The 24,978-nt window shown below is 33.4% G+C and overlaps 1 protein-coding gene across 6 annotated transcripts in view; it reads left to right on the top strand.

Moving 5' to 3' along the window:
* Positions 1-24,978, top strand: part of ANKRD17 (ankyrin repeat domain 17) — a 170,108-nt gene that overhangs the window by 62,965 nt on the left and 82,165 nt on the right. For all 6 annotated transcript variants that reach the window (XM_047719497.1, XM_047719496.1, XM_047719499.1 and 3 more), the window contains one exon: positions 18,504-18,657. In XM_047719497.1, coding sequence (XP_047575453.1) covers positions 18,504-18,657 — 154 coding nt within the window. The remainder of the gene's footprint in view (positions 1-18,503; positions 18,658-24,978) is intronic.

Below are 24,978 nucleotides of genomic sequence, written 5' to 3'. Positions count from 1 at the left end.
GGATAATATTTTAAGATGGGCTTAATAGTGGTATCGATAGCACATTCGGAAAGAAATATCAGCAGTTTAGATAATACAAAACTGAAGCTGAGCAGAGAAGTCTGTTTTGTAGAGAAAAATATTTCAAAATTATCAGTAGAACAAGTCATAGTTAAAACTTGTGTTTATAGGGGCGCCTGGGTGGCTCGGTGGGTTAAGCCTCTGCCTTCAGCTCGGGTCACGATCCCAGGGTCCTGGGATCAAGCCCCGCATCGGGCTCTCTGCTCAGCAGGGAGCCTGCCTCCCGCCCCCCCCACTCTGCCTGTCTCTCTGCCTGCTTCCGATCTATGTCTGTCAGATAAATAAATAAGATCTTTAAAAAAAAAAAAAACTTGTGTTTATAGATGATGTTACCCTGGTGTATAGGTTAAATAAAAAGCTGAAGGTGGAATGGAGGGAACATTACCATTATTTGAATGACTTGGCCAAGGAAGAGAATCTCCAGAAGGGCCTGATCAGAAAATACTTGGAAAAACACAAAAACCAAAGAAGGAAAGAAAAAAGTAAATACTTGAGATGATGGGCACATTTAATTGTGAGCCAGACAGGAAAAAATGATCCATAGGAGAACATATAGACTGAATGAAAGAGGAAAGGTTTAGGTCCCTAGAATGCAGTTAAGAACATATTTAATAGAGAATAATAACAAAATTATATAATTAGGCTAGATGTTAATAAAATGTAGAACTTCAAAGTTAGAAAAAGATATAAGTGTTCAAGATATAACTGTGAGAATAGGTTCATATTTTGAGGAGGTTATCTTTAAGATACTTACTTTCCTCCAAAATTTTAGGATTTTTGGAATGGAGCATTCATGTTTTTTTTCTTTCTTTGTTGAATTTAAAAGAAATATTGATACCAGTTGTCTTTTATTAAATTGACTTTTTAACTTCCTTCTTAAATTAAATGTCTATTGAACAGTAAAATCTGCAAACCAACAATTGTTTTTTTCCTGATTTTTATATGGTAATATGTACATAACAAAATTGACCATTTTTACTGTTTGGTTTTGGTACGGTATGCCTTTTTGCCAATTATCTTTATATTAACTTTATTTAAAATTTCTATGAACTTTAAAAATATTTTTATTTTGGTTAAAAATGTTCTTTGAGGGGTGCCTGGGTGACTCAGTCCAACTCTTGATCTCGGCTCAGGTCTTGATCTCAGGGTCATGAGTTCAAGCCCCATGTTGGGCTCAAAAAAAAAAAAAAAAAAGGTTCTTTGACCATAAGGGAATTAAACTAATGTAAAAAATAGATCTCTGGAAAGTCCCCAAATATTTGGAAATTAAACAGCACATTTTAGGAAAGTACATGGTTCAAAGGAGAAGCCACATGAGGAATTAAAAAATATTTTGAACTGAATGAAGTATATCTGAATTTGTGGTATGCAGCAAAAGCAGCGCTTAGAGGGAAATTTATGACATTAAATGTTTGTTTTTTAAGTTTTCAAATCAGTTTAAAGTTCTGCATTAAGGAACTGCAAAAAGAACTTATTAGATCAGAGCAGGCAGAATAAAGATATTAATAAAGATAAAAATAGATATCAATGAAATTGAAAGTAAAAATAATGAAAATAAAACTGAAAGTTGGTTCTTTGAAATAATCATTAAAACTGATAAAGCACTTTTTAAAAAAAAATTTTGTTTTTTCAGTGTTCCAAGATTCATTGTTTATATACCACACCCAGTGCTCCACGCAGTATGTGCCCTCCTTAATAACCACCATCAGGCTTACCTTTCCCTGAACCCTCCTCCCCTATAAAACCCTCAGTTTGTTTCTCATAGTCCATAGTCTCTGATGGCAAGCTTTACTCAAACTGATGGGGAAGGAGAGAGACAGACAGACACAGGGAGGTTACTCTTATCAGTAGTTAAAAAAGGGATGTTACCACAAATCCCACCCTTATACATTGAAAGATTAATAAGAGACTATCATGTCTAACTTTACCAACAAAATTAACTGAGATGAAATAGGCAAATTCTGTGAAAAACACAGAATACAAATTTTGCTCAATAATGAACCTGAATAATAATGTATCTAAGAGAAATATTTCTAATTACAAAACCTTTATCAAAGAAAACTCCCATGTCCAAATGGCTTCATCATGAATTATATGAAACATTAAAGGAAGAAATAATTCTAATTCTGTACTAACTTTTCCAGAAAATAGATGACGAGGGATTACTTCTCAACTCATGTTATGAAATTAACATTATTCTGATACCCTAATGAGCAAAGACATTATAAAAAAGAGAAAATTATAGATGAATATATTTTATAAGCCTTGATGGAAAATCCTAATAAAATATTAACAAATAGAATCTAGCAACATATAAACAAGATTATACAACATGAACAGATGGTGGATGTATGCAAAGTTTATAGCATTTCCCAACCAATCAGTGTAACTCAAGAAGAAAAATTATTTTACAATCTGGATAGATACAGAAAAGATTTTGATAAAATTTAACATGCACTAATAAAAAATTTCTCGGTAAACTAGGAATATTCAGAGAACTTCCTTAGTTCCGATAAAGTGAAGTTATGAAAAACCTATAGCTGATACCATACTTAATGGTGAAAACGGAATGCTTTTCCACTAAGATTAAGAACAAGACAGAGATGTCCATTCTCATCCTTCCTACTCAACATAATACTGGATTTTCCAGGCAGGTAAGTTAAAAAAATAAAACACAAATACAGGAAAGAATCAAATAAAATGTCTTTTATTCATAGATGACATGGTTGTATGTACAAAATATGATGGAACCTACAAAAAAGATAATGGAACTAATTCGTGAGTTTAGCAAGGTCTCATATTTCTGTATATTAAGAATGAACATTTCAAAATGAAAATTTAAAACATCAATTAAAATAAAAACAATGTGCAACACTTAAGGATAAACAAAGTATATAATTTGTAAGCTGTAAACTACAAAACTTTCATGAGAAAATTGAAGATGATGTAAATAATTGAAAACAGTATATTCATTGTTTTGAAGACTCAGTACTTTTTAGATGTAAATCCCATCCCTCTTATCCCAGAATGGCCTGTAGAATTCAAGATAATCTCAATCAAAATCCTATCAGGGCCTTTTTGGGTTTTGTTTTTATTTTTGGTAGAAGTTGACAGCTGTTTCTGATAACTATATAGAAAAGAAAAGACTCTAGAATAGTCAAAACAACTTTGAAAAGAACAAAGTTGAAGGATTTCGAGATTTAAGACAACTATAAAGTTGTCTTAACCAAGACAGTGTATTGATGAAAGGATAGACACATCGATTAATAGAACAGAATAGAATCTGGAGAAGATCTGTGTGTTATGAATTGATTTTTGACAAAGGTGCCAACACACCTTTTCTCAATAAAGAAAAATGTTGTCTTTTCAATGAATGGTGCTGAAACATGTCTTCTTATGGAAGGATCTTCAACTCATGTCTTTATACTTTCTACTTTATAGAAAAATTGACTTGAATTGGATCATAAGCCTAGGTATAAAAGTTGGAACAATAAAATTTCTGAAAGAGAACATAGAAAATCTGTGACCTTGGGTTAGGCAAAACTAACCCAAGATAGGGCACAAAAAATCAAACATAAAAAAAATTATAATTTGGATTACATCAAATTTAAAAAGTTTTATTCTTCAGAATATACTGAAGAGACAAGCCATCAGCTTGCAGAAAGTATTTGTAGACTGTATATCTGATAAAGGATTTATGTTCAGAATATGTTAAGAATTTTCACAGCTCAATAATGAGGGAACAACAACTGAACAGAAAATGGGGAAAATGTTCTTAACAGATCCTTTATTGAAGAAATACACTGATGTCGAATAAGCAGAGGGAAAGATGCTCAATACCCTCAGCCATTAAGGAATTGCAGAATAAAATCACAATGTGATTCTATCCTATTAGAATAGAGAGGAGGAATAAAAGAAAGGAAAAAACTGCTGATACTGAATACTAGTGAGAAGGCAAAGGAACCAGAGCATACACTGCAGGTAGGAAAGCAAAATGCTACTGTAATTTGGAAAAGTCTGTCAGTTTCTTATAGATTTAAATATACAGTTGTCATATGGCATATCCTTCTCATGTATTTACCCAAGGGAAATTAGAACATGCTCACATAAAGTTTTGTACTCAAATATTCATTAACTGATGATTAGCTCAACAAATTGCAGTACATCCATATGGTGAAGTACTATCTAGTAATAAAAAGGAATGAACTACCAAAGCATGCTATCGCATCAGTGAATCTTAAAGGCATTATGCATTTGTGAAAGTTGCAGTCGGAAGTCCTGATAATTCCATTTCATTTTGGAAAAAAAAAATCTGAAAGTAACAGAAAACGTCATGGTTGCTAGTAGCAGAGGGTAGGGGTAGGGAATTGCCTACAAAGGGACAAGAGAAATTTCTCAGTGATAAGAAATAATTATCTTGATTGTGGTGGTAATGACAAAACTAGGAATTTTCAAAATTCATAGATTTGTACAACTAAAAAGGTGATTTTTATTCAAAATTATACTTCAATAAGCCTGACTTTCCAAAAAAACTTAATTTTATACAGAAGGAAAAAGATTGAAGGAAGAGAATATAATATTTTTTGATCTTGCTTCTCTTGAAAAACAGGCAGTTACTTTAACTGAAATTTACTATGACTTTATTTTGCCAGGACTTTTTCCATTCATTTAAAAATAATTAGGTTGCATATGCATACTAAAAACTGAATTACATAAACCAACAAATTAAGTCTATGTATTTAAAAATAATACAAATTGTTGTGATAGCTCTTTTGGAATTTTTGTTAGAAATATGGAAATGGGGGCGGGGCGCTGGGGTGGCTCAGTCATTAAGCATCTTCCTTCAGCTCAGGGCATGATCCCAGGGTCCTGGGATTAAGCCCCACATCGGGCTCTCCCACTCCCCTGCTTGTATTCCCTCTCTCACTGTGTCTCTGTCAAATAAATAAAATCTAAAAAAGAAAAAGAAAAAAAGAAACATGGAAATGGTTAGATTATTCCTGATATTTTCTTTAAAGGTCTGAAGGGTCTTTTTTTTTTCCTTAATTATTTGCTAAAATCACACAATAAGAAACTGTGTGCTCTTTTTTCTCTTAAGGTAAGCGATATAGTAGGGTACAGACAAGTAAAAAGGTAAAATTCATTTCACTCTTCAATTACCACTGTTAACAACTTGGGTTTCGACATCTGGAAATTTTTTTGTTTGTATCCTTGTGCAATGCGTACATTTTGGTTTTAAAATCATCTTAAAAGGATACATACCATGTTTGCTTTTCTGGGCTTGTATTTTTCTCATCATGTAATTTGGGTATCTTTCTGGATCAATATCGTATATTCACTCACTCAGTAAATATTTTTAAGTACTTAATATTTAAGGCTAGCAAGGAAAAAATATGGTCCTTGCCCAAGCAACTGATATGCAAATAAGAAGATAATAAACAAATTTGGGGAAAATGTTACTATTGATAAGTTTCATGAAGGTAATTAGTAAAGGCATTAGATAGTTGTGGTATAGAATGTTTTATCTAGATCTGCTTTATTCTGCAGATAGGTATTTACTATTTCATAGTGTAATTTATTTAACCATTATTCTGTTCATGGGCATATGTATTACTTATAGTTTTTTTCTGTTATAGTCAATACTGTGACATCCTTCTACATATTTTTTTGCTTACATGTACAAGTGTTTCTATAAACTAAATTCTTAAAAGGAAAATTGCATTTTTAAATACTGATTATACATCCTGTCAAATTATCCTCCAAAACATTAGGCATTATCTGTCAATAGATGAAAAATGCCTCATTTTAATTTGTATTTACTCGAATCCCAATGAAATTTAGCATATTTACTGGTCATTTGTTATTTCTTCCATAAATTGCCTACTTATACAATTTTACCCATTGTGGGGTTTATCTTTTTCTTACTGAGATTTTAGGATTTCTTTATTATTCTGTTTATAATATATACATCATATTTTATAATATTTTTTCTTAATCTGTCACTTTTCTTTAGAGAATCTTTAGATTTTTCATTTTTATATTGTCAAAATCTTTCACTCTTTTTTCCCTAGCTTCTAGGTTTTGTGTCTTTCCAGAAAAGCCTTCTTATATTAGTTTAGTCTCATATTTTTTTTCCTGTGACGTCTTTAGTTTTATGTATGTTTCTAGTAGATTTTAATTCATCTGGAATTATATATATGTGAATACACACATACACACACACACACACACATATGTGTGTGTATGTATATGTATATATATGTGTGTATGTATGTATCTATATATATTCCCCCCCTGTGGTAAGGACCTGTTTTTTCCAGTTTCCTAACCATTCTTCCAAAATAATTTATTGAACAATGTCTTTTTTTCCCCCACTGACTTGAAATACTAACTCTATCGTTTTAAAAGTCCAAAATATGTGTTTTCTGGATCTAATACTCTATTGTTTTAATTATTTTCATTTTACATTTAACATCTGATAGGGTACGCCTCCCCATTGTCTTTTTCAAAAAAAATTTGGCAATTTCTGTGTATTTTCTCTTCCAGATGAACTTTAGAATCAACATGTCAAGTTCCATTAAAAATCCCTTTGGGATTTTGATTGGAAGTGCATTGAATTTACAGATTAATTTGGGGAGAATTGACATCTTTACACTATTGACTCTTCCCATCCAGGAACATGGTATGCCTCTCCATTTCTTCAGGTGTTCTTTTATGTCCTTTAGTAAAGTTTTATGGTTTTTTTCATGTAGGTCTTAGACTTTTCTTGTTAGGTTTATTCCTAGGTATTTGTAGTTTTCATTGTTACTGTGAATTACATCTTTCTTCCAGTTTACATGTTGTTTTCAATTGGTTATTGCTAATATATAGGAAATCTATTGATTTTTGTTGGTCGATCTTACCATTTACTTGGTTTGCATTAGCTTCTCTTGAAATTTCCAGAAGGATGATTATGCATTCTGCAAATGATAGCATTTGTTGTTTCCTTTTTTCAGTATTAATGTTTCTAGGGGATTTTTTTGTTTGTTTTTTTCTGGTCATAATGCATTGGTTAGGCTTCCAAATCTGTTCACTACTAGCTCTGATTTGAGCTTCTTTCCTGATGGCATCCTAATTTTTAAACTTTTACATTTTACATGTAGCTTAGATTTCTGGTGGTGCATATTATCTGGATGGAACAAAAGTTTCCTTCTTGACTTAAGTATTTTCATGGTAATGAACGTTGTGTTTATTATGTGTTCTTATTGAGATGATACATATTCTTTTTACTTCTAAATTTTAATGTCGTGAATTACACTAATACATCTACCTACTACTGGTTATGATTTTTTCATTTTTAACATTTATTCAGCAAGTATTTATTTGGATATTGCATTGTATCAGGAACTTTGCCACACATTGGTGGTGATAGTGTAAATCCTGTCTTTAATTGGAGAAGAGAGATAATAAACAGATACCCAAAAACAAGATAATTTTAGGCTGTGATAGTACTATGGCGGAAATAAAGTTAGTGGTATGGTAGAGAGATGAGTAGAGTATTTTCTTGGGTAGTACAGTCTGAGAAGGTAAAATACAAATTAAGACCTGAAGAATGAAAGCTTTGGGAAAAGCATTCTAGGCAAGGGAAAGTCACTATTTCGGTGTGTACAAATAATTATATTTCTTAGTACTTCCTTTATCCCCTTTCTTGTATGTATTGTATAATATTTTTTATACAACTTCTGAATTTAATTTTCTAATGATGTGTTTCATTTGGTTTTTATTTTCTTTAGTTATTTTGCTATTCTTGTTCAGGTTTGCTCTTAGGGTTATTTATGCTTATGAGCTAGGGAATTTTCCCATCTGTTTTCTGGGCTTTGTAAATAATATAATAATGCTCTATTCCTTCTAAGGGATAGTTTAGTGACTATCTCTAAGATTTCCTCTATTGGTATATTCTGTTATGTTTCTGCTTTTTCTTGAAAATCATCCATTTTGTTTAGACTTTCCTATTTCTTGATTTATAGGTTTGCTTAGTTTTCTGATTTTAATAACGCCTTACGGTTTTTGTTTTTCTCTCATTTTCTGTAATCAGGCTTACCAAAGGCTTGTCTCTTCATGCTAGACCTATCCATGAAGCACTTACTAGTCTTACTAATTACTTCTGAATCTCTTTTCAATTTCTTCATTTCTATTATTACTACAAATTATATTGATACATTTTGACTTGGATTTTATTTTTGAAGATTTTTAGTTTATGTATCTTAAATCTAAATTTTTCTTTATGGACAGCTTTGATCAAATCCCATAGAAAATAATATGCTTACTGATTTTAATTTTTATTTTCCCTGTATTCTGAAAGTTTATTAGTAGGCTTTTTTCTTTTCTTTTTAAATTTCTAAGTAGAGGATTAATGTTAAATTTTAGTTTCACTTAGCTTTATGGACTAAGAATGTAACCTATATATATTTTTTAATCTTTTGAGATTTCTCCTTGGTCAGGCTTTTGTTTGCTATAAAAAACTGTATTCTCTATTCATGATATACTAAATTCCATTTCACTATGATATTTAAGTATAGTTCATTATGGAATCTATTTCTCAATCATCCATGTCCTTGCATAATCTACTTGCTCTCCTCATTTTCTGACATAGGTATGTAAAAAGTTTCCTGCTAAGTTGTGTGAATTTTCTAGTTGCTTTTATTTCAAGTATATTTACTTTATATATTTCAGTGTTATATTTTGGCTATTACATGCTCTGGCTGTTACACACTTTGGTGTATTAAATCTATTACCATTATAAAATATCCTTTTTTTGTGTAATGCTTTTTGCCTTGAGTTCTTTGATAATATTTGTACCCTTGACTGGGTTTGCTTTTTCATGTTTTTTTTTTTTTTTTTTTCATGCTTTTAGCCTTAGGACTAAAAATTTTAGTTCTCTTATGATAGCACATAGTTGAGGGGTTTTTTTTTTTCTTCTTTTTTTTAAATCTTAATCTGTGTGCCATTTTTTCAAATAAGAAAAGTTTTCCCACTTGCTTTTATATTAACTTGGTTTTTTGGTCATTGGTCTTTTTCCTCACATTGAAGGTTATTGTGAAGAGGTCTTTTCCTTCTATCGCTGTCTACCCGCCCAGCCTCGCTCCCTCCACATCCACCTGCCACCCCTTGCCTTTAGCTGAATTTGAGTTTTATTTTGTTTACTACCTACTTTGAAAACTATGTGTTTCATTTCTCTTTTTCAGCAGGCATTGAATTGAATTAAACCGTATCTTCAGCTAGTTGTTCTCTTTGCTGAACATAGATTTTTGGCATTATATCATTCAGTTTTGGCTTAACTGATATTTTAGTAATATGTTTATGTTATAATACGTTTTTACTCTTCTAACTTTAAGGAATTATTTATTAACAACTACCCGACATGATAAGTTAGCTTGTATTATATTAGTTTCTTTTCCAGATGCTTGGTGTTATGATTCCCAAGGCTGTCCTTTTCTTGGATTCAAACTCTAAATTCAGAAATATTTGTGGTTTTAAAATTTTCAGTTTGCTTACATATCTAAAAGATTATTTTATTCTACAGTTTAGAATTTTACTTTTAAAATAATTATACTTTAGAACTTTTAGTTGCAGTGTTGGCTTTTAGCATCTTGGGTTATATTTAGGACTCTGATATCAATCTGATTTTTAATTCTGTTACTAACCATTCGCCTTACAAACTTACTACACTTAAAATATCCTTGGAGTGCTCAAATTCCACCAGGTTATGACTGTGTGTGTCTGTATCTGAGGATGAGTGTGTATTTCTGCATATGCATTTTAAAGCCATAAGAGTCATTTTATTCTGAGCCAGTTTTTATGATAATTGATGAATAATAATAAATACCAGAGACAGGTTAAATTAATAATTAAATTGCATCATACTATTGATATTTAGAGTTGGGGTAAATTTTTTTTAATCTGTGGCCTTAATTCTATTACAGAAAAACCACTTACAAACTTTAGATTTGAGAATTCTATACAATTTTACTTACTTTAAATACTCATAATTGGCTCACTTTATAAAATTTACAATTAATGTTAAAAATTTCATACTGGATTATAATTTCATACTGAGGTGTAGCAGGTAAGTACTTTGAAGCTTAAGAAAAAGAGTTATGTTTTAGCTCTGTGAGAACAGTGCTGTGTTAACTATTATATCACTAGTTCTTAACACATTCCTAGATCTTAACTAAAATTTTATTAGTTGGGTAGATGGGTATGAATGAAATGATGTAGAATAAATCAATGTTTTCTTAATGAATAGATTTTTTGCAAGCTAAATTTACTTTTAGTCAGGTTCACTTTAGTTTATTTACTTGAATCTCACTCAGCATATTGACACCATAATAAGTCATATTATTAATTGATACTCTTTTTACAATAAGGACTTTAAGTGGTTTATTTTATGCTGTTTTATTTTAGCGTATACAGAGATCAGTGTCCAGTGACCATACTGAAGATTTTATATAAATGGTACGGAAAAACTACATCCAGATATATTAATTTAAGAATTGTCGTATTTTACCTGAAGTTTACCCTATTTAAGACTTCAAAAAATACAGATCAAATAAATTTTTATTAGGTTTTGGGGTCGGGTACAGAAGAGAAGAAACAGTTGTTTCTTTGAATTAGGTTTACATAGCCTGTTCTGCATATCACTGAAAAAGCGACAACACTTGAGTTATCATGTAATTCAGTCCATGATGATGACCTCAAGTCAGGTTGTTCTAATGAGTCTTTATTTTTGGTAGGTGAAATGGTATCAATTATGATCTGTGTTCTTAAAATCCACGGTCATTGAAATGACAAAATTGTTCATAAAAATTAAACACTAACATTTACTATATGTAAAAATCATACACAGTGATCATAAACGTTGTTTAGGAGGGATTCTTCTGCATTGACTTGATTAAGAGCTCTTCAGATTTTAAGTATGGTGAGTTTTGGATTGAAGATACTGTGTTTTCCTAGAGCAAATGTGAGACTTCTTTGTTATTTAAAAGAATGTTTTAATATAATCAAGATCTAGATTATCTTTCTTGGAATATAGATTATTAACTTGAAATTTAGACTACCTGCTCTAAATTGAATGAAAATGGACAGGGTAGTTTCCTGAACAAGAGCAGTAATTGTTGGATAGGGATGGGATGGGAGGATGTGGAGTGTTAAAGGTCAAGAAGTCCAAATTCTGGAGTTGCTGGCATTTCATATTTTAAAGTATGTTTATCCTCAGAGACTGACTTTTTCCTATCCCCACCTCCCATAATCTTTCATTTGTATATTGAAGTAAGTTATAAATAGGTTTCCTTGTTTCTGTTGTCACATCTATACAAAACCATCTTTCATATGATCTCTAATTATCTTTTTTAAAAATTGCTTATTTGGGGTGCTTGGGTGGCACTGTTGGTTAAGTGTCCCACTCTTGGTTTTAGCTCAGGTCGTGATCTTAGGATCGTGAGATCAGTTCCGTGTTGGTCTCCACGCTCAGCATGGAATCTTCTTGAGACTTTCCTTCCCTCTGCCCCTCCCCCCTAACCCCTGTTCTTGCTTCCTCTCAAATAAAAAAAATAAATCTTTTTTAAAAATTGATTATTTTAATACTTTAATCCTTCAATAAGCTACCATATAAATTCTGAACTGGGTACAATATTGAAAGGCCCGATCTTTCTTAAGCACTATTCTTTTTACCATTCTCATTCAGAATTGTTTTTTCCTTTCTCTCTGTACAGTCACTATATTAGTGTCTACTTAGTACTGTTTTTAATCTTTGGTATAGTTAGTTCTTTGCACATAGAGTTGCATTTTTCCGTATTGTATATTTGTAGAAGGCATTGATTATAATAAAATCATTTTTATATTTTCTTTCTCCTTTGGCTGCCCTACTGCATTTTGCACATTATATGTAATTGGGGGTGAATATTTGTTAAATTGAATGGAACTTGTATATATGATGTCTAATAAATAAAAATTTCTTTATCCTTTGAAATAAATGCCAGTTTATTTTTTATTTTTAGTTTTTTAAAGATTTTATTTGTCAGAAAGAGAAAGAGAGAAAGAGAGTACAAGCAAGGGGAGCAGTAGGCAGAGGGAGAGGCAGGCTCCCCTCTAAGCAAGATGCCTGTTGGCAGACTCCATCCCAGGAGCCCAGGATCATGACCTGAACTGAAGGCAGACATAACCAACTGAGCCACTCAGGTGCCCTAAATGCCAGTTTATTACAAGATAAACTGCTCTTCTCTAATATAACATTGATAATTTATCTATTTTGACAGGAAGTTAGTTTGAAATGTAACTCTAGTGTTCACAGTTCGTCCACATGGCCCTATATTTCCAAATTTTTATATGACTTTTTGTTTTACTATAGAAGGACTGGGGGGGCGCCTGGGTGGCTCAGTGGGTTAAGCCGCTGCCTTCAGCTCAGGTCATGATCTCAGGGTCCTGGGATCAAGTCCCGCATCGGGCTCTCTGCTCAGCAAGAAGCCTGCTTCCCTCTCTCTCTCTGTTTGCCTCTCTGTCTACTTGTGATCTCTCTCTGTCAAATAAATAAATAAAAATCTTTAAAAAAAAAAAAAAAAGAAGGACTGGGAGTACCATTAATGGCATAAACAAATTCCTTCAGTCTTGACCTTTGTTAAAAGACCTTGATTTTCATTGTTGAGTGGTTGTGTTAAGTTTATTTTGGGAAGAAAGTAAAAAAGATATTTAATTACTTTGTTAATTTAAATAAATAGTATTACTGTTAAGTAATAATATTTTAAAACAAAAGCAACCTCCGTAGTAAAATAACACCGTTAATCTTTCAAAACCAAAACGATTTAACTTGCACATTAAGAATAGAGGCAAGTAGGGGCGCCTGGGTGGCTCAGTGGGTTAAGCCGCTGCCTTCGGCTCAGGTCATGATCTCGGAGTCCTGGGATCGAGTCCCGCATCGGGCTCTGCTCAGCAGGGAGCCTGCTTCCTCCTGTCTCTCTGCCTGCCTCTCTGCCTGCTTGTGATCTCTCTCTGTCAAATAAATAAATAAAATCTTAAAAAAAAAAAAAGAATAGAGGCAAGTATGATAAAGCCACTATAAATCTTTTTTGCAGATTCAGCATTGTCAAGAATTTGCCACACAACTTTGTTTTCCGGAAATATATTATGGCAGTTTTCTGACTCTATTTTTATATATGGCAGTATGCATCTCTAAAAGATAAGAGCATTTATGGGGCGCCTGGGTGGCTCAGTGGATTAAAGCCTCTGCCTTCCGCTCAGGTCATGATCCTGGGGTCCTAGGATCAAGCCCCAAATAGGGCTTTCTACTCAGCAGGGAGCCAGCTTCCTCCTCTCTCTCTGCCTGCCTCTCCACCTACTTGTGATCTCTGTCAAATAAATTAAAAAAAAAAAAAGATAAGAGCATTTTCTTAGCTAACTAGAATAATTTCTTTAGACTGTCTAGTACCCACTGCATATTCAGATTTCTTCACTTGTCTTGAAAATTTCATATAAGATCTATATTATTTTGCTAATTATGTCTCTGGTGTCTCTTTAATTTAGAGCTTTTCTTTCCTTTTGTTTTCTCTCTTTTTTAAAAAAAAACATGTTCCACATTTTAGTTGTGTTTTTTCCTGTTTAACTTTGTGATTCTCAAATTATCACCCTCCAGGGTCTTTTTGTTTGTTTCTGTTTTTCCTCTAAGGGTACATTTGGCAATGTTTGGAGGTTTTTTGGTGTCACAACCTGTGGTAGAGTTGCTGCTAGCATCTAGTAGGTAGAGGCCAGGGATGCTGCTAAACATTCTGAAATATATAGGGCAGCCCTTGACAATGAAGAAATTATCCAGCCCAAAATGTCAATAGTGCCAAGATTGAGAAACTGATTTAACTTGTTCCTAATACTTGCCTTATTAATTGGAAATTATTTCTAAGGGCTCTAGTAGATTATTGTTTATTTTCAGAGGGGCAAGAAGATGTCATAGGTGGTATTCTGTATTTTATGTTACATAAATCAGAGATATATAATGTTTAGTTCTCTTCCTTTTAGTAATTAGACAGTAGGTATAGCTTTGTCCCTAAATATAGAATTTGAAGTTAGCTTTTCTAGAGCAGAGTTGAAAAAAAACCTTCAGCATGGAATTTTCTAGTGGAAAGAATATTGAACTAGTTAATTGGATAACTGGTCTCTTAGTACTAGATATTTAGAAACTTGCTATTTAAATAACAGTCCTGTGCTTCTGTTTTTTCATCTGTAACAATTCGGTGGTTCTTTATATTAGACAAGAATTTGAAACGCAAGCATCACTTCATAAAATATCCATCTAGTGAAAACAGTACATCCGAAATAGCTTAAATATAACTTGTCATGCTTTGAGTTATTGATAACTTTGATAGGTTATTTCCCTTAGGGAATAAATTTAATAAGGATATACCTTTCCTTCTGTCTCTCCCCTCTTCATGGAAATTATTTTTACATTTCATTTAAAGAAAGTGTTTCAAAATATTCACGTGAATTTCTCATTCAGAGCATTTTAATATTCCAGAATTTGGCTATGGTTCAAAATGAATCTTTTTTTCAGTAGAAATGTAATAAAAACGAGTATGGTTTCAACGGGAAAACATTTTAGTATTTAATCTGAATTATCTTCACTCTGTACATGGTAGAGCAGGATATGCTCATAAATCATAACTTAGTTGACCTATGAATACATAAGGATTACTTATTTTTGTATTTTTATGACTGCGTGTCCTTATGTCAGTCTCTCGTCAGTTGTTCCGTAATGTAGTGCAAGAATCTTTCCAGTTAGGGGAAGAGGACTTAGTGTTAGAGGAGGAAGTTCTCTTCTACTTCTACTCTTCTAAATTTCAACATCCTTTTCCCCCTACCCTTTACCTTCTACACTTTTTGCCCTGTAAAAGTGTTCATTTATGCGCATACTTTGGCTCTCTCATTAAGAAGTAAGTTCCTAGATGGTGGAGTTGATTTCACACATCTCTGTATCTCCTCTGCAGGTTAACTGTAGTATCTCTTGCACAAAGACTGTTGGCCAGTGATGGGCATTTTGCCCTACCTGCTACTTGATGTTGCCCTACCTATTACTTAATGTACAAACATTCAATAACCTGTAAGATATACCTTAAATTTATTTTTTTGTAACTACCTCTCCCTTCCCCAAATACACTGTAGCCTTTTAGAATCTGAAAGGGAAGAATCCCCAAACCATCTTTTATTTACTCAAAGTCCCTGTTTCCATGGAGTTTAGAAAGGTAATATTATATCAGTGTAATGAATTTATGAAAAAATTATGTAGAATAGGGATCTAGAGATTGTTGAGATACTTGCTTAGGTCTCATAGGTAGCATCTGAATCAGTAAGGGTACCTAGGTCTTTAGATCCTAACAGTATCCTTGAAATTAATTTCTTCTTAGTATTAAACTGGGGGTGGGGGAGATATAAATCCATTCCTGTTCTTCTCTTTCACCCCAGTACCTTTTTAAAAAATCTATACATAGAATTTCATAATCATTTGAATTTACTGTTTTTAACTTACCAATTTTTTTTTTTTTTTACAAAGTAAGAATAGTGGACTTAAAAATTAATGTAACTTCTGTGGATATTTGAAATCAGTAAGAAAACATTTCTGTAATTAATAACCCTCATGAAGAGATTGAGGTGCATTTTTCTTAATAAATTTTCACCAAGCTCAGTTAGGACATAGTGTGGCATTGGGCACTTTATGTCAGAGGTTCACTTTTAATTGAAATTTAATATCTCCTATGATCTAACTTCTAACTCTCTTACCTTTCCTACAGTAAATACTCCGTTCTAGCATATAGAAATTTTATAGCTGTCTACCAGTGTTACATTCCTTTTTCTCCTGTTGTTTTACATAAATTAATTGGGTCAGAGTCTTTTCATATTTATCTTTATGCAGTGACTCGTATGATTTAAATACCTCTGATCTATACCCTTGGCATTTAACCGTGCCCTGCTCTTTGAAATATTTTGTTTTCTAAAACTCTAGTCTGAAATATTATTTAATTTTTCATTTGTTTATTTTACCGATGTTTATTTCCTTTGTTTTCTTTCATCTTCTCCCATTGGGTTGGAAAATTGTAGATATTTCCACAGAGAAAATTTCACTGGGAAGCAACTTTTTCTTTAAAATGACTCATCTTCTGGACCTTCATTAAAGATAAGAAGACATAGTTTTTATCATGCTATAATTTTGAATCACATCTTGCTATGGCCAACTCATGTCCCAAAAGTATACTTAATTTGTTAAAGATTTATTTATTTCTTCTAGAGTGAAAGAGAACATGCAAGCGGGAGAGGGATAGTGAGAGGGAGAGAAAAGCAGACTCCCTGCTGAGCTCAGTGAACCCTAGGGGTGGGGGGTACAGCTCAATCTCTGGAACCTGAGATTATGACCTGAGCAGAAACCTCTGGTCAGAGCTCAATTTACTGAGCCACCCAGGCACATCACCCCCCTGTTTTTGAGATATATTCCCAAAGTCTACTTCTTAAAGTATAACATTTATGCTACTACCTTGAAAGAGAACTTAAAACTAAAAAGAGTATATTCTTATTTTTTTTTTCCTAACTACTTGTCATTTTAACAGGGAGTCGTTATTGATGGGTTATACTGCAAAATTTTGTGAAAATTTTCAAATATTTACAGAGATTATTTTCAGAGTATCTAGTGTTTATTTGTATTTGAAATATTAGAAATCTGAAATCATGTTAAACTGTGTTAGTCTAGTGGAAATTTGGAGAGAAACATACTGTTTCCTCCCAGATTTAACTTTCAGTATTAAATATGTGTTGGTTATTCCTGGTTACTAGATAGGTGACTTTCAAAGATGAAATGACTCAGAGTTTCTCATGTTATAGTAGTTAAAATTTTATTCCTTAAGGTTTTTTTTTCATATTTCTTACATTTAGATACTAGGAGCATAATTGTGTTCTAGGTTAATAATTACTTTTATATCTATTTTAGTTATAAGTGTTAGAAGTACCTTAGATTTATGAAGTAAATTTCATGTAAAATAGTGACAGTTTATATAATAATTATCAACTTTTTATCAGCAAACTAGAAAGAACATATCTTAGTATTTATTTGTAAGTAGCACTATAATAAGGGATATCACAACAAAACTTTTCCCCATGTCTTCAGTGTTTGCTATGTTCTAATTCTTTAATTTTTTTTTAAATTGAATCTCATGTTGATTATATTAGTGGTTTTCAATGAATGGTCCACAGGACCCTCAGGGTCCCAGAGACCATTTCAGGATATCTAAGAGGTCAAAACTCCTTCATCACAGTACTGACATGTTATTTGCTTCCTTTACTGTGTTGACATGTGCACTGAAATGTAAAAGCAATGGTAGGTAAAACTGCTGGCCCCTCAGTCAAGGCCATGGCATCAAATTCTACTAGTGTCATTGTATTCTTCAATTCTGTGTACTCACAGTTAAAAGAAGAAAATGAAGAGCCAGTTTTACCTTAAGAGTAATCTTGATAAAGCAATAAATATTAATTTTATGAAATCCACACTTTTGAATACGTGTCCTTTTAATATTACTGTGTGTGACAAAATGAGAAGTACACATAAGGCACTTCTGTGGCTTGTGTGTGTGTGTGTGTGTGTTTTGAGATGCAAAGTAAAGTAGCCCTTTTTTTTTGGATGAAATGCCATTTTTAACTAGAAAATATAATTGACAGGCCCAATACACTTAGCAGACTTGGGTATTTGGCAAATGTTCTTATCAGAAATGATGGAAATGAGTTTGTCATTTTAAGAGTGATTGACAGTATTCGTCGCCAATGATAAATTTAAGCTTTCAAACACAGATTAGAATTTTAAATTGTGTTTGCCTGGGCTTCACAGTACTTAAAAACTTTTCTGATGAAAATATCACCGGTGGTGATACTAACAAATGTGATTTTTTGATACTGTAGTTTGATTTCTCAGTATGGTGACTGTTAATAAATTTAGCCCTTATGTAAAGGTCTGGGGTGGGCAGTATTTTATAAGTGTATAAAAGGGTCCTGAGAGCAAAACATTCAAGAGCAGCTGATTTAGGTCCTCTACTAAAGCCAAAGGATTCACGTTTAATCATTAACCTCATTTCTCCCCCATCTTGCCCTTGTCCTACCAAATTAACATAGAAAGAATACATAATTTCAGTAAAAGGGAAAAAAAAATGAGACTCTGCTGTATATGAGTAGCACATTCTTAAGTTCTTCTACAAATATAATTTTCTCCTTTAAACAGTGTGGGCTTTATGTATTACATTGAATTTATTTAGAATTGCATTATATTTATCATGATATTTACATTAAAATTTTTTTCTCTTCTTCCTTTTTCTTCTGTTTATTTCTCTTATCACTCTCCCTTTCTCCTTTCATTCCTCCCTTCCTTCCATTTTTTTTGGTATTTGTTCTAGGTGGAATCTTTCATTTTGGATCAGGATGATTTGGAAAATCCAATGCTGGAAACGGCTTCCAAGTTGCTCTTGTCAGGTACTGCTGATGGTGCAGACCTCAGGACAGTAGATCCAGAAACACAAGCTAGACTGGAAGCTTTACTAGAAGCTGCAGGTAAGTCTGCAGACCTTACATATGTAATTAGACTATATAATTTTCAAAGGTACATATAAATCTAATAAAAACTACTATGATTAGGGGTGCCTGACTGTTGCAGTTGTTACAGCATGCAACTTTTGATCTCAGGGTCATAAGTTCCAGTCCCATGTTGGGTGTAGAGTTTATTAAAGTAACAAAAAGCTACTATTATTAAAAATACAAGGTCTTGGACATTTAGGGTAATACTGTTCATAAAGGTTAATGGATTGCTTTTTAGAGAATTTCTACATGGAATATTTCATTAAAGCATATTTTCGTTACCCAAGTAAAATCCACATACTGCTGTCAGCCTTGAAGAGAGATTTCATATAGTCGATTTTATTTAGTCACACATTCCATACTTGTGAATTTGCCTACTTGATAACATGTATTCATACGCTAAAATTGGTATTCACAATACTCTTAGTCTTTCATAGAAATGCACATAATAGGGGTGCCTGGGTGGCTCAGTCATTAAGTGTCTGCCTTTGGCTCAGGTCCTGATCTCAGAATCCTGGGATCAAGCCCCACATTGGGATCCCTGCTCCACTGGTAGCCTACTTCTCCCTCTCCCACTCCCCCTGCTTATGTTCCCTCTCTTTGCTTTGTCTCTCTCTGTCAAATAAATAAATAAATAAAATCTTTTTAAAAAATGCACATAATGAAAAATTTTAGTTGTCCTATACACATGTTCCTTGATGAGATGAAATAGGGTGAAGCTCTTTTTGTTTCAGCTCTCAAACTGTAAACAAGTGTCCTTTTCACAATCTACTTAGACCCATGTTTTTGACATTGTGTGCCTTTTGTTGGCAGTTTCATTGTTTATAATGGTCTCCAAGTATAATGTGAAAGTGTTGTCTAGTGTTCCTAAATGTGAGAAGGTAGTGATGTGCCTAATGGAAAAAGCACATTGTGTTCGATAAGCTTCTTCAGCATGGGTTATAGTGCTGTTAACCATGAGTTCAGTGTTAATAAATCAACTGTATATTAAATAAGGTCATCTTTAAACAAAAACATACATAAGACAGTGTTTGGTTAATGCAAATGCTTGTGACCAGAGGCTCACAGGAAACTAGTTCTGTGTTTTCCCTAGGAGCAATGGTTCAGTATTCATTAATTAAGTTTTCCCAGTGACCGTGAATCATAAGAAATGACTGTATATAATTTCCCTCTTTTTTGTCATAGTCTTGAAACCTTGAAACCTTGTAAAGTGGATCATTGTATTATTGTAAAATGGATCATTATTATATTGTTCCCATAAGAACAGTGTTTTGATTAGAGATTATATAAATATATATATTTACGCCTAAAGTATAAGGGAATAGTAACTCTAAATCTCTGATCTTTTTAAATATCCATATATTTTCTTAACTTTTCTAAGGTGGAAATAAATATATTGTGAACATTAATTGATCATTTTTTAGCAACCTGATTTCCTATATAGTGTACATACAATGCATGTAAACTGCTGCTTTATTATAGCATAAGACCAACCTAATACTATTTGGTAATCCTTTCAATAAATATCTTGTAAAACAGCACCTAAAAATTCGAAGGACTCATGGTTAAATTTGATTTCTTTCCTGTTTAATTCTAGAATGGATTATTGAAGGGATCTTGAACAAGTACAAATGAAAACATAGTAGGGCACGTGCAAGGTCCAGTCCTCGAGTATAAGAAACTATTTGTTCAGGAGAGTAGATATGGGGCGCCTGGGTGGCTCCGTCGGTTGGCTGTTGGCTCTGGCATGATCTAGGGGTCCCGGGATTGTGCCCCACGTTGGGTTCCCTGTTCCGTGGAGAGCCTGCTTTTTCCTCTCCTCCCAGCTTGTGTTCTCTCTCGCTATCTCTGTCTCTGTCTCTCTCTCAGATAAGTAAAATATTTAAAAAAATGTAGATACAGAATTTAGCATTTGCCAGAATTTGGTGTTGCTGTAGAAGTTCATATGAAACAAGTGAGGATTGTGAAATTATTTGAAAGTGTGTCATAAGAGGAAAAGATAATGTTTCTTCTGAAGATGAGAAAACTCAGGTTGAATAAAAGAGGGATATTTGTTTTTGTGTCTTTAAGAGGCAGAACCTGGTTGAAAAGTGCTACAGGAAAGTGGACTTCAGCTGAGAGGGGTTACTTTTGGAGGTAGAGTTTCTTTTTGTAGGATGCTAATAGCTGCCTCATTTTCTCATTTCTGTGTTTATTCCCATTTTTTTTCTTTTTTCTTTACAGAAGCCAGCAAGTTAGCCTCTCTCCTCCCTCCCTTCCTTCCTCATCTTCTTTCTCACTTCTCTCCCTTTCTCCCTTATTTTCTTCCTTTAAGAATAAAAAGTGGTAACACATAAGCCCAGAGGGAGTACCCATCATCCAGCTTTAACAGCCATCAGTGTATGGACAGCCTTGTTTCCTCTTTACTTAGTACCACCCTGCTGATGCCCCACGCCCAAAGTTAATTTAAAGCAAACTAAATATTATATAATTTCATATATAAATACTTCAGTATTGGGGCACCTGTGTAGCTCAGTTGGCTGAACATCCAACTCTTAATTTCGACTCAGGTCATGATCCCAGGGTCCTGGGATTAAGCCCTGTGTGGGGCTCTACACTGGTTGCAGTCTGCTTGTCCCTCTCCCTCTGCTCCTCCCCACTCTTGCATGCTCTGTCTCTAAAATAAATAAAATCTTAAATAAATGAACACCTCAGTATATACTCCGAATTAAACTATTTTTAGATTTATTTATTTATTTTTAGATTAAGAGAGAGCAAGAGCAATTACACGGTGGGAGGGCAGAGGGAGAGAGAAACTTAAGCCCTATAGGGAGCTTGATCTCCCCACCTTGAGATCACGAACTGAGTGGAAACCAAGAGTTGGTTGCTTAACTGGCTGCTCTACCCAGACACCGCAAGAACTTAAAAAAAAAAAAAATAAACATAATACCATTGCATATCTAAAGAAAAATAGTAGTAATTCCTCAATATTGTCAAATATCCTGTCAGTGTTTATATTTCTCCAGTTATTTCATAATGGTCTTTTTTTAAAGATCGCTTGCTTGCCTATTTATTTATTTATTTTTAGAGCGGGAGAGAGAGAGAAAGTGGGGGCAGAGGGTGAAGGAGAGAGAATCTTAAGCATGCTCTACATCCAGTGTAGAACCTGACACGGGGTTTGATTTCACAACCCTGAGCTCATGACCTGTGGTGAAATTGAGAGTTGGTGGCATCCTATAATGCTCTTTTTCTACTTGGTTTATTTGAATTAGGATCCAAACAAGTTTTACTTTTTTTATTAAGTTTTTAATATTTTTAAGGGTTTTTAAATTTATTTTAGAGCGAATGTGTGTGTGAGTGGGGGATGAGCCAGAGGGAGAGAATATTCGAGAAGACTTCCCACTGAGCGGGATCCTGCCTTGGGGTTCCATCTTACCACCCATGAGATCATGTCCTGAGCCGAAACCAAGAGTCTGATGCTTAACCGACTGAGCCACCCAGGCACCCCTAAGTTTTTAGTTTTTATTTCAGTAGTTAAAATACAGTGTAATATTAGTTTCCGTGTACAATATAGTGATTCAGCAGTTCTGTACATACTCAGTGCTCATCATGGTAAGTGTACTCTTTAATCCCCTTCACCTGTTTCATATTTACATATTTTTGCATGTAAAATTTTATATTTTTCATGGTACTTAGTTTAAGTTCTTTTAACCATAAGTTTCCTTCCCTCCCCATTTACTGAAGAAATTGATTCATTTGTTCCACTTTATCAGTTTTGCTAGTTGTACCACTGTATGTTGTATTTCCTGTAAATCAGAATTCAGATCCACATACTGACCAGCTTCATACTCGTTTTGTTTTTGGCAAGAATAGTCATTTATGGTGTCTCTATTTCCTTTGTATCACAGAACTGCTCTGGTGGTTTTTCTTTTTATGGTGTAGAGATTGATCATGGTTTAAGTATCCTGAGAAAAGGTGCTTGAGAAGTAAAAGTTTTTGAGACTGCCTGAAAATACCTCTGATACTATCCTCATACTTGATAGTTTGAAGGTATAGAGTTCTAGTTTAAAAATCTCTTTCAGACTTTTGAAATTTTTGCTCCATTATCTCCTAATTTCTGGTGTTGCAATTCAGAAAGTTAATACCACACTTATTTAAGGTATTATTTTATCTCTGCAACTTTTCTTTTCTCATCCTTCTCTATAGCATTAGAATTTGGAGCATTTTAAAATTTCGCTCACATTTTGAATATTTTTGGCTATCCTTTACATTTCAGATTTTCTTCAAATGTCTGGTGAAGCCTGTCCTTTTTTGTAGTTATTAGCAATGTCATAAAAAGCTAAAATGGAAGGTACATGTGCCTGTTTTGTGGTTGGGTTTCACCATGAAGTATTTATTATATGTTATATGTTATAAGTTATGTACATTATATAATTACTTTCCTATTGCAGTTTAACAGTTTATTATAAACATAGTGGCATGACACAACACACTTAGTTTTTGTAAATAAGACATCTGGACACATAGTATGGCTAGATTCTCTTGCCTGGGGTCTCATGGGCTGAAATCAAAGTAACCCCTGAGTTGAGTTCTCATCTGTAGGTTATAGGAGAAAATATGGTTTCAGGTTTATTGTTGGTAGCAGAATTCAGTTCCTTGTAGTTACAGGGCTGAGATCCTGATTTCCTCTGGAGTGTCAGCTGGGACCGCTCTTACCTTCTCGAGGTTGCCTGCATTCCTTGGCATGTGGCTCCCTCCATCTTCATGCCAGCACAGTAGAATCCTTCTAATGCTTTGAATCTCTTTTCTCCAGTTAGCCATAGAAATCTTTTAGTTTTTCCTAGGCTCATGTGGTAAGGTCAGGCCCATCCAGATAATATTCCTGTCCTCAGGTCAACTGTACCATATAATGTAACCTGATTATGGGGATAAAAGATATCAAATTCCCAGTCCCATGGATTACGTAGAGTTGAGTACAGCAGAGCTGGGTAAAATTGGTAACATTTTAGAATTCCTATTACACAGTGATTGGATAGAGACCCTTCCCTTTCTTTGAGAACTCTCCAGATGTCAGTATCTTTAATTTTTTTTTTTTTTTTTCTGGGGCTTTTCAATTTCTCGAGAGACACATTTACCAGTTTTTATCTGGTGAATGATAAACCTGGCTACCTGTACTTTGGGAGCTTAGAGTGAGAGGGGTTGAGGATCTCACTGTTTATCATGCATATATTCACTTAATCCTTATTTCCCTTTAGTATATCATCTCTTTCTCCTCTCTGTCTAATGACTACTAATCCTGGGCCTTTCTGGTTTGGTTTCTATAGAGAATAATCATCTGGCTGTGCAATTTGGGAATGGAGTCTTCAAGTGTCTAACTACTCCTCTCAGGTGTTCAGCTAGTCTCTCTGTTTTCTGACCCAAGCCTCACCCCTGTTTCTGGTACCTACCATTTCTGAGCCCTCTTGGGCTGGTCACCTTGTTTCTCTTTGATATCCCTGTTTCTGTTGTTCTGTTAAGTCAGTTACATCTTCTTTAAACTTTGTGTTCATAAATAAGAATTAAGTTGAGTAAGTTCTAAGAGGAAAAAAAGGGAAAGGTAATTATCTTAAAATCTGAAATCTAGGTAATCTTTTAATGCACTCTCTTCTATCATTTATATAGCCTCTAATGTCTCACTAGGACATTTTTGGTCACAAATTACATGGTTCTGTTGTTCAATTGATTAAATGTTAGACTTGGGAAAGAATAATCTGATCATCACGTATCTTTTCTGTTTTTGGTCTTCATTAATACCTAATAACTGGATAAGACTAGTAAAAAAGGATCATCATAATCCAGAGTAACTAGAATAAATTAATTTTCAATCACTGTTTATTCATTTGAAGGATTACCATATGTATCTTAGGTTACTTACTAATTATCTTTACTAAAATAGTTACCATTACTTATGAAGATATGAGAAGCTCATAAAAATTTAATATGGAATATTTTGTTTTTGATGTTCTTTCTTTTTAAGGCAGTGATTACTTTTTACTAATCCAGATATATCTTCTTACCTAGTTCTGTTGCTGTCATTGACAAATAGTTGTTACATGCTGATCTGGATTGGCTAAACAATTGGAGCTCATTCTTTCATGTGAAAATGCATCTGTGACCTTGGTTTCCATAGTGTTAGGATACTTAACTAACCACAGATATCTTATTGAATAAATACTGTTATAGCAGATTCAGACTGTGGTTGGTTTTTAATATTAGTGACACAAATTAAAATCATTTTCATCAGACTGAGACTGTCTTTATTCTTTGCACATCTTGATT

Source organism: Lutra lutra, chromosome 2 (assembly GCF_902655055.1).
Source record: "Lutra lutra chromosome 2, mLutLut1.2, whole genome shotgun sequence".
Taxonomy (NCBI): Eukaryota; Metazoa; Chordata; class Mammalia; order Carnivora; family Mustelidae; genus Lutra; species Lutra lutra.
The sequence above is the reverse complement of the archived record's forward strand: the minus strand, read 5'-3'. Positions and strand labels throughout refer to the sequence as shown.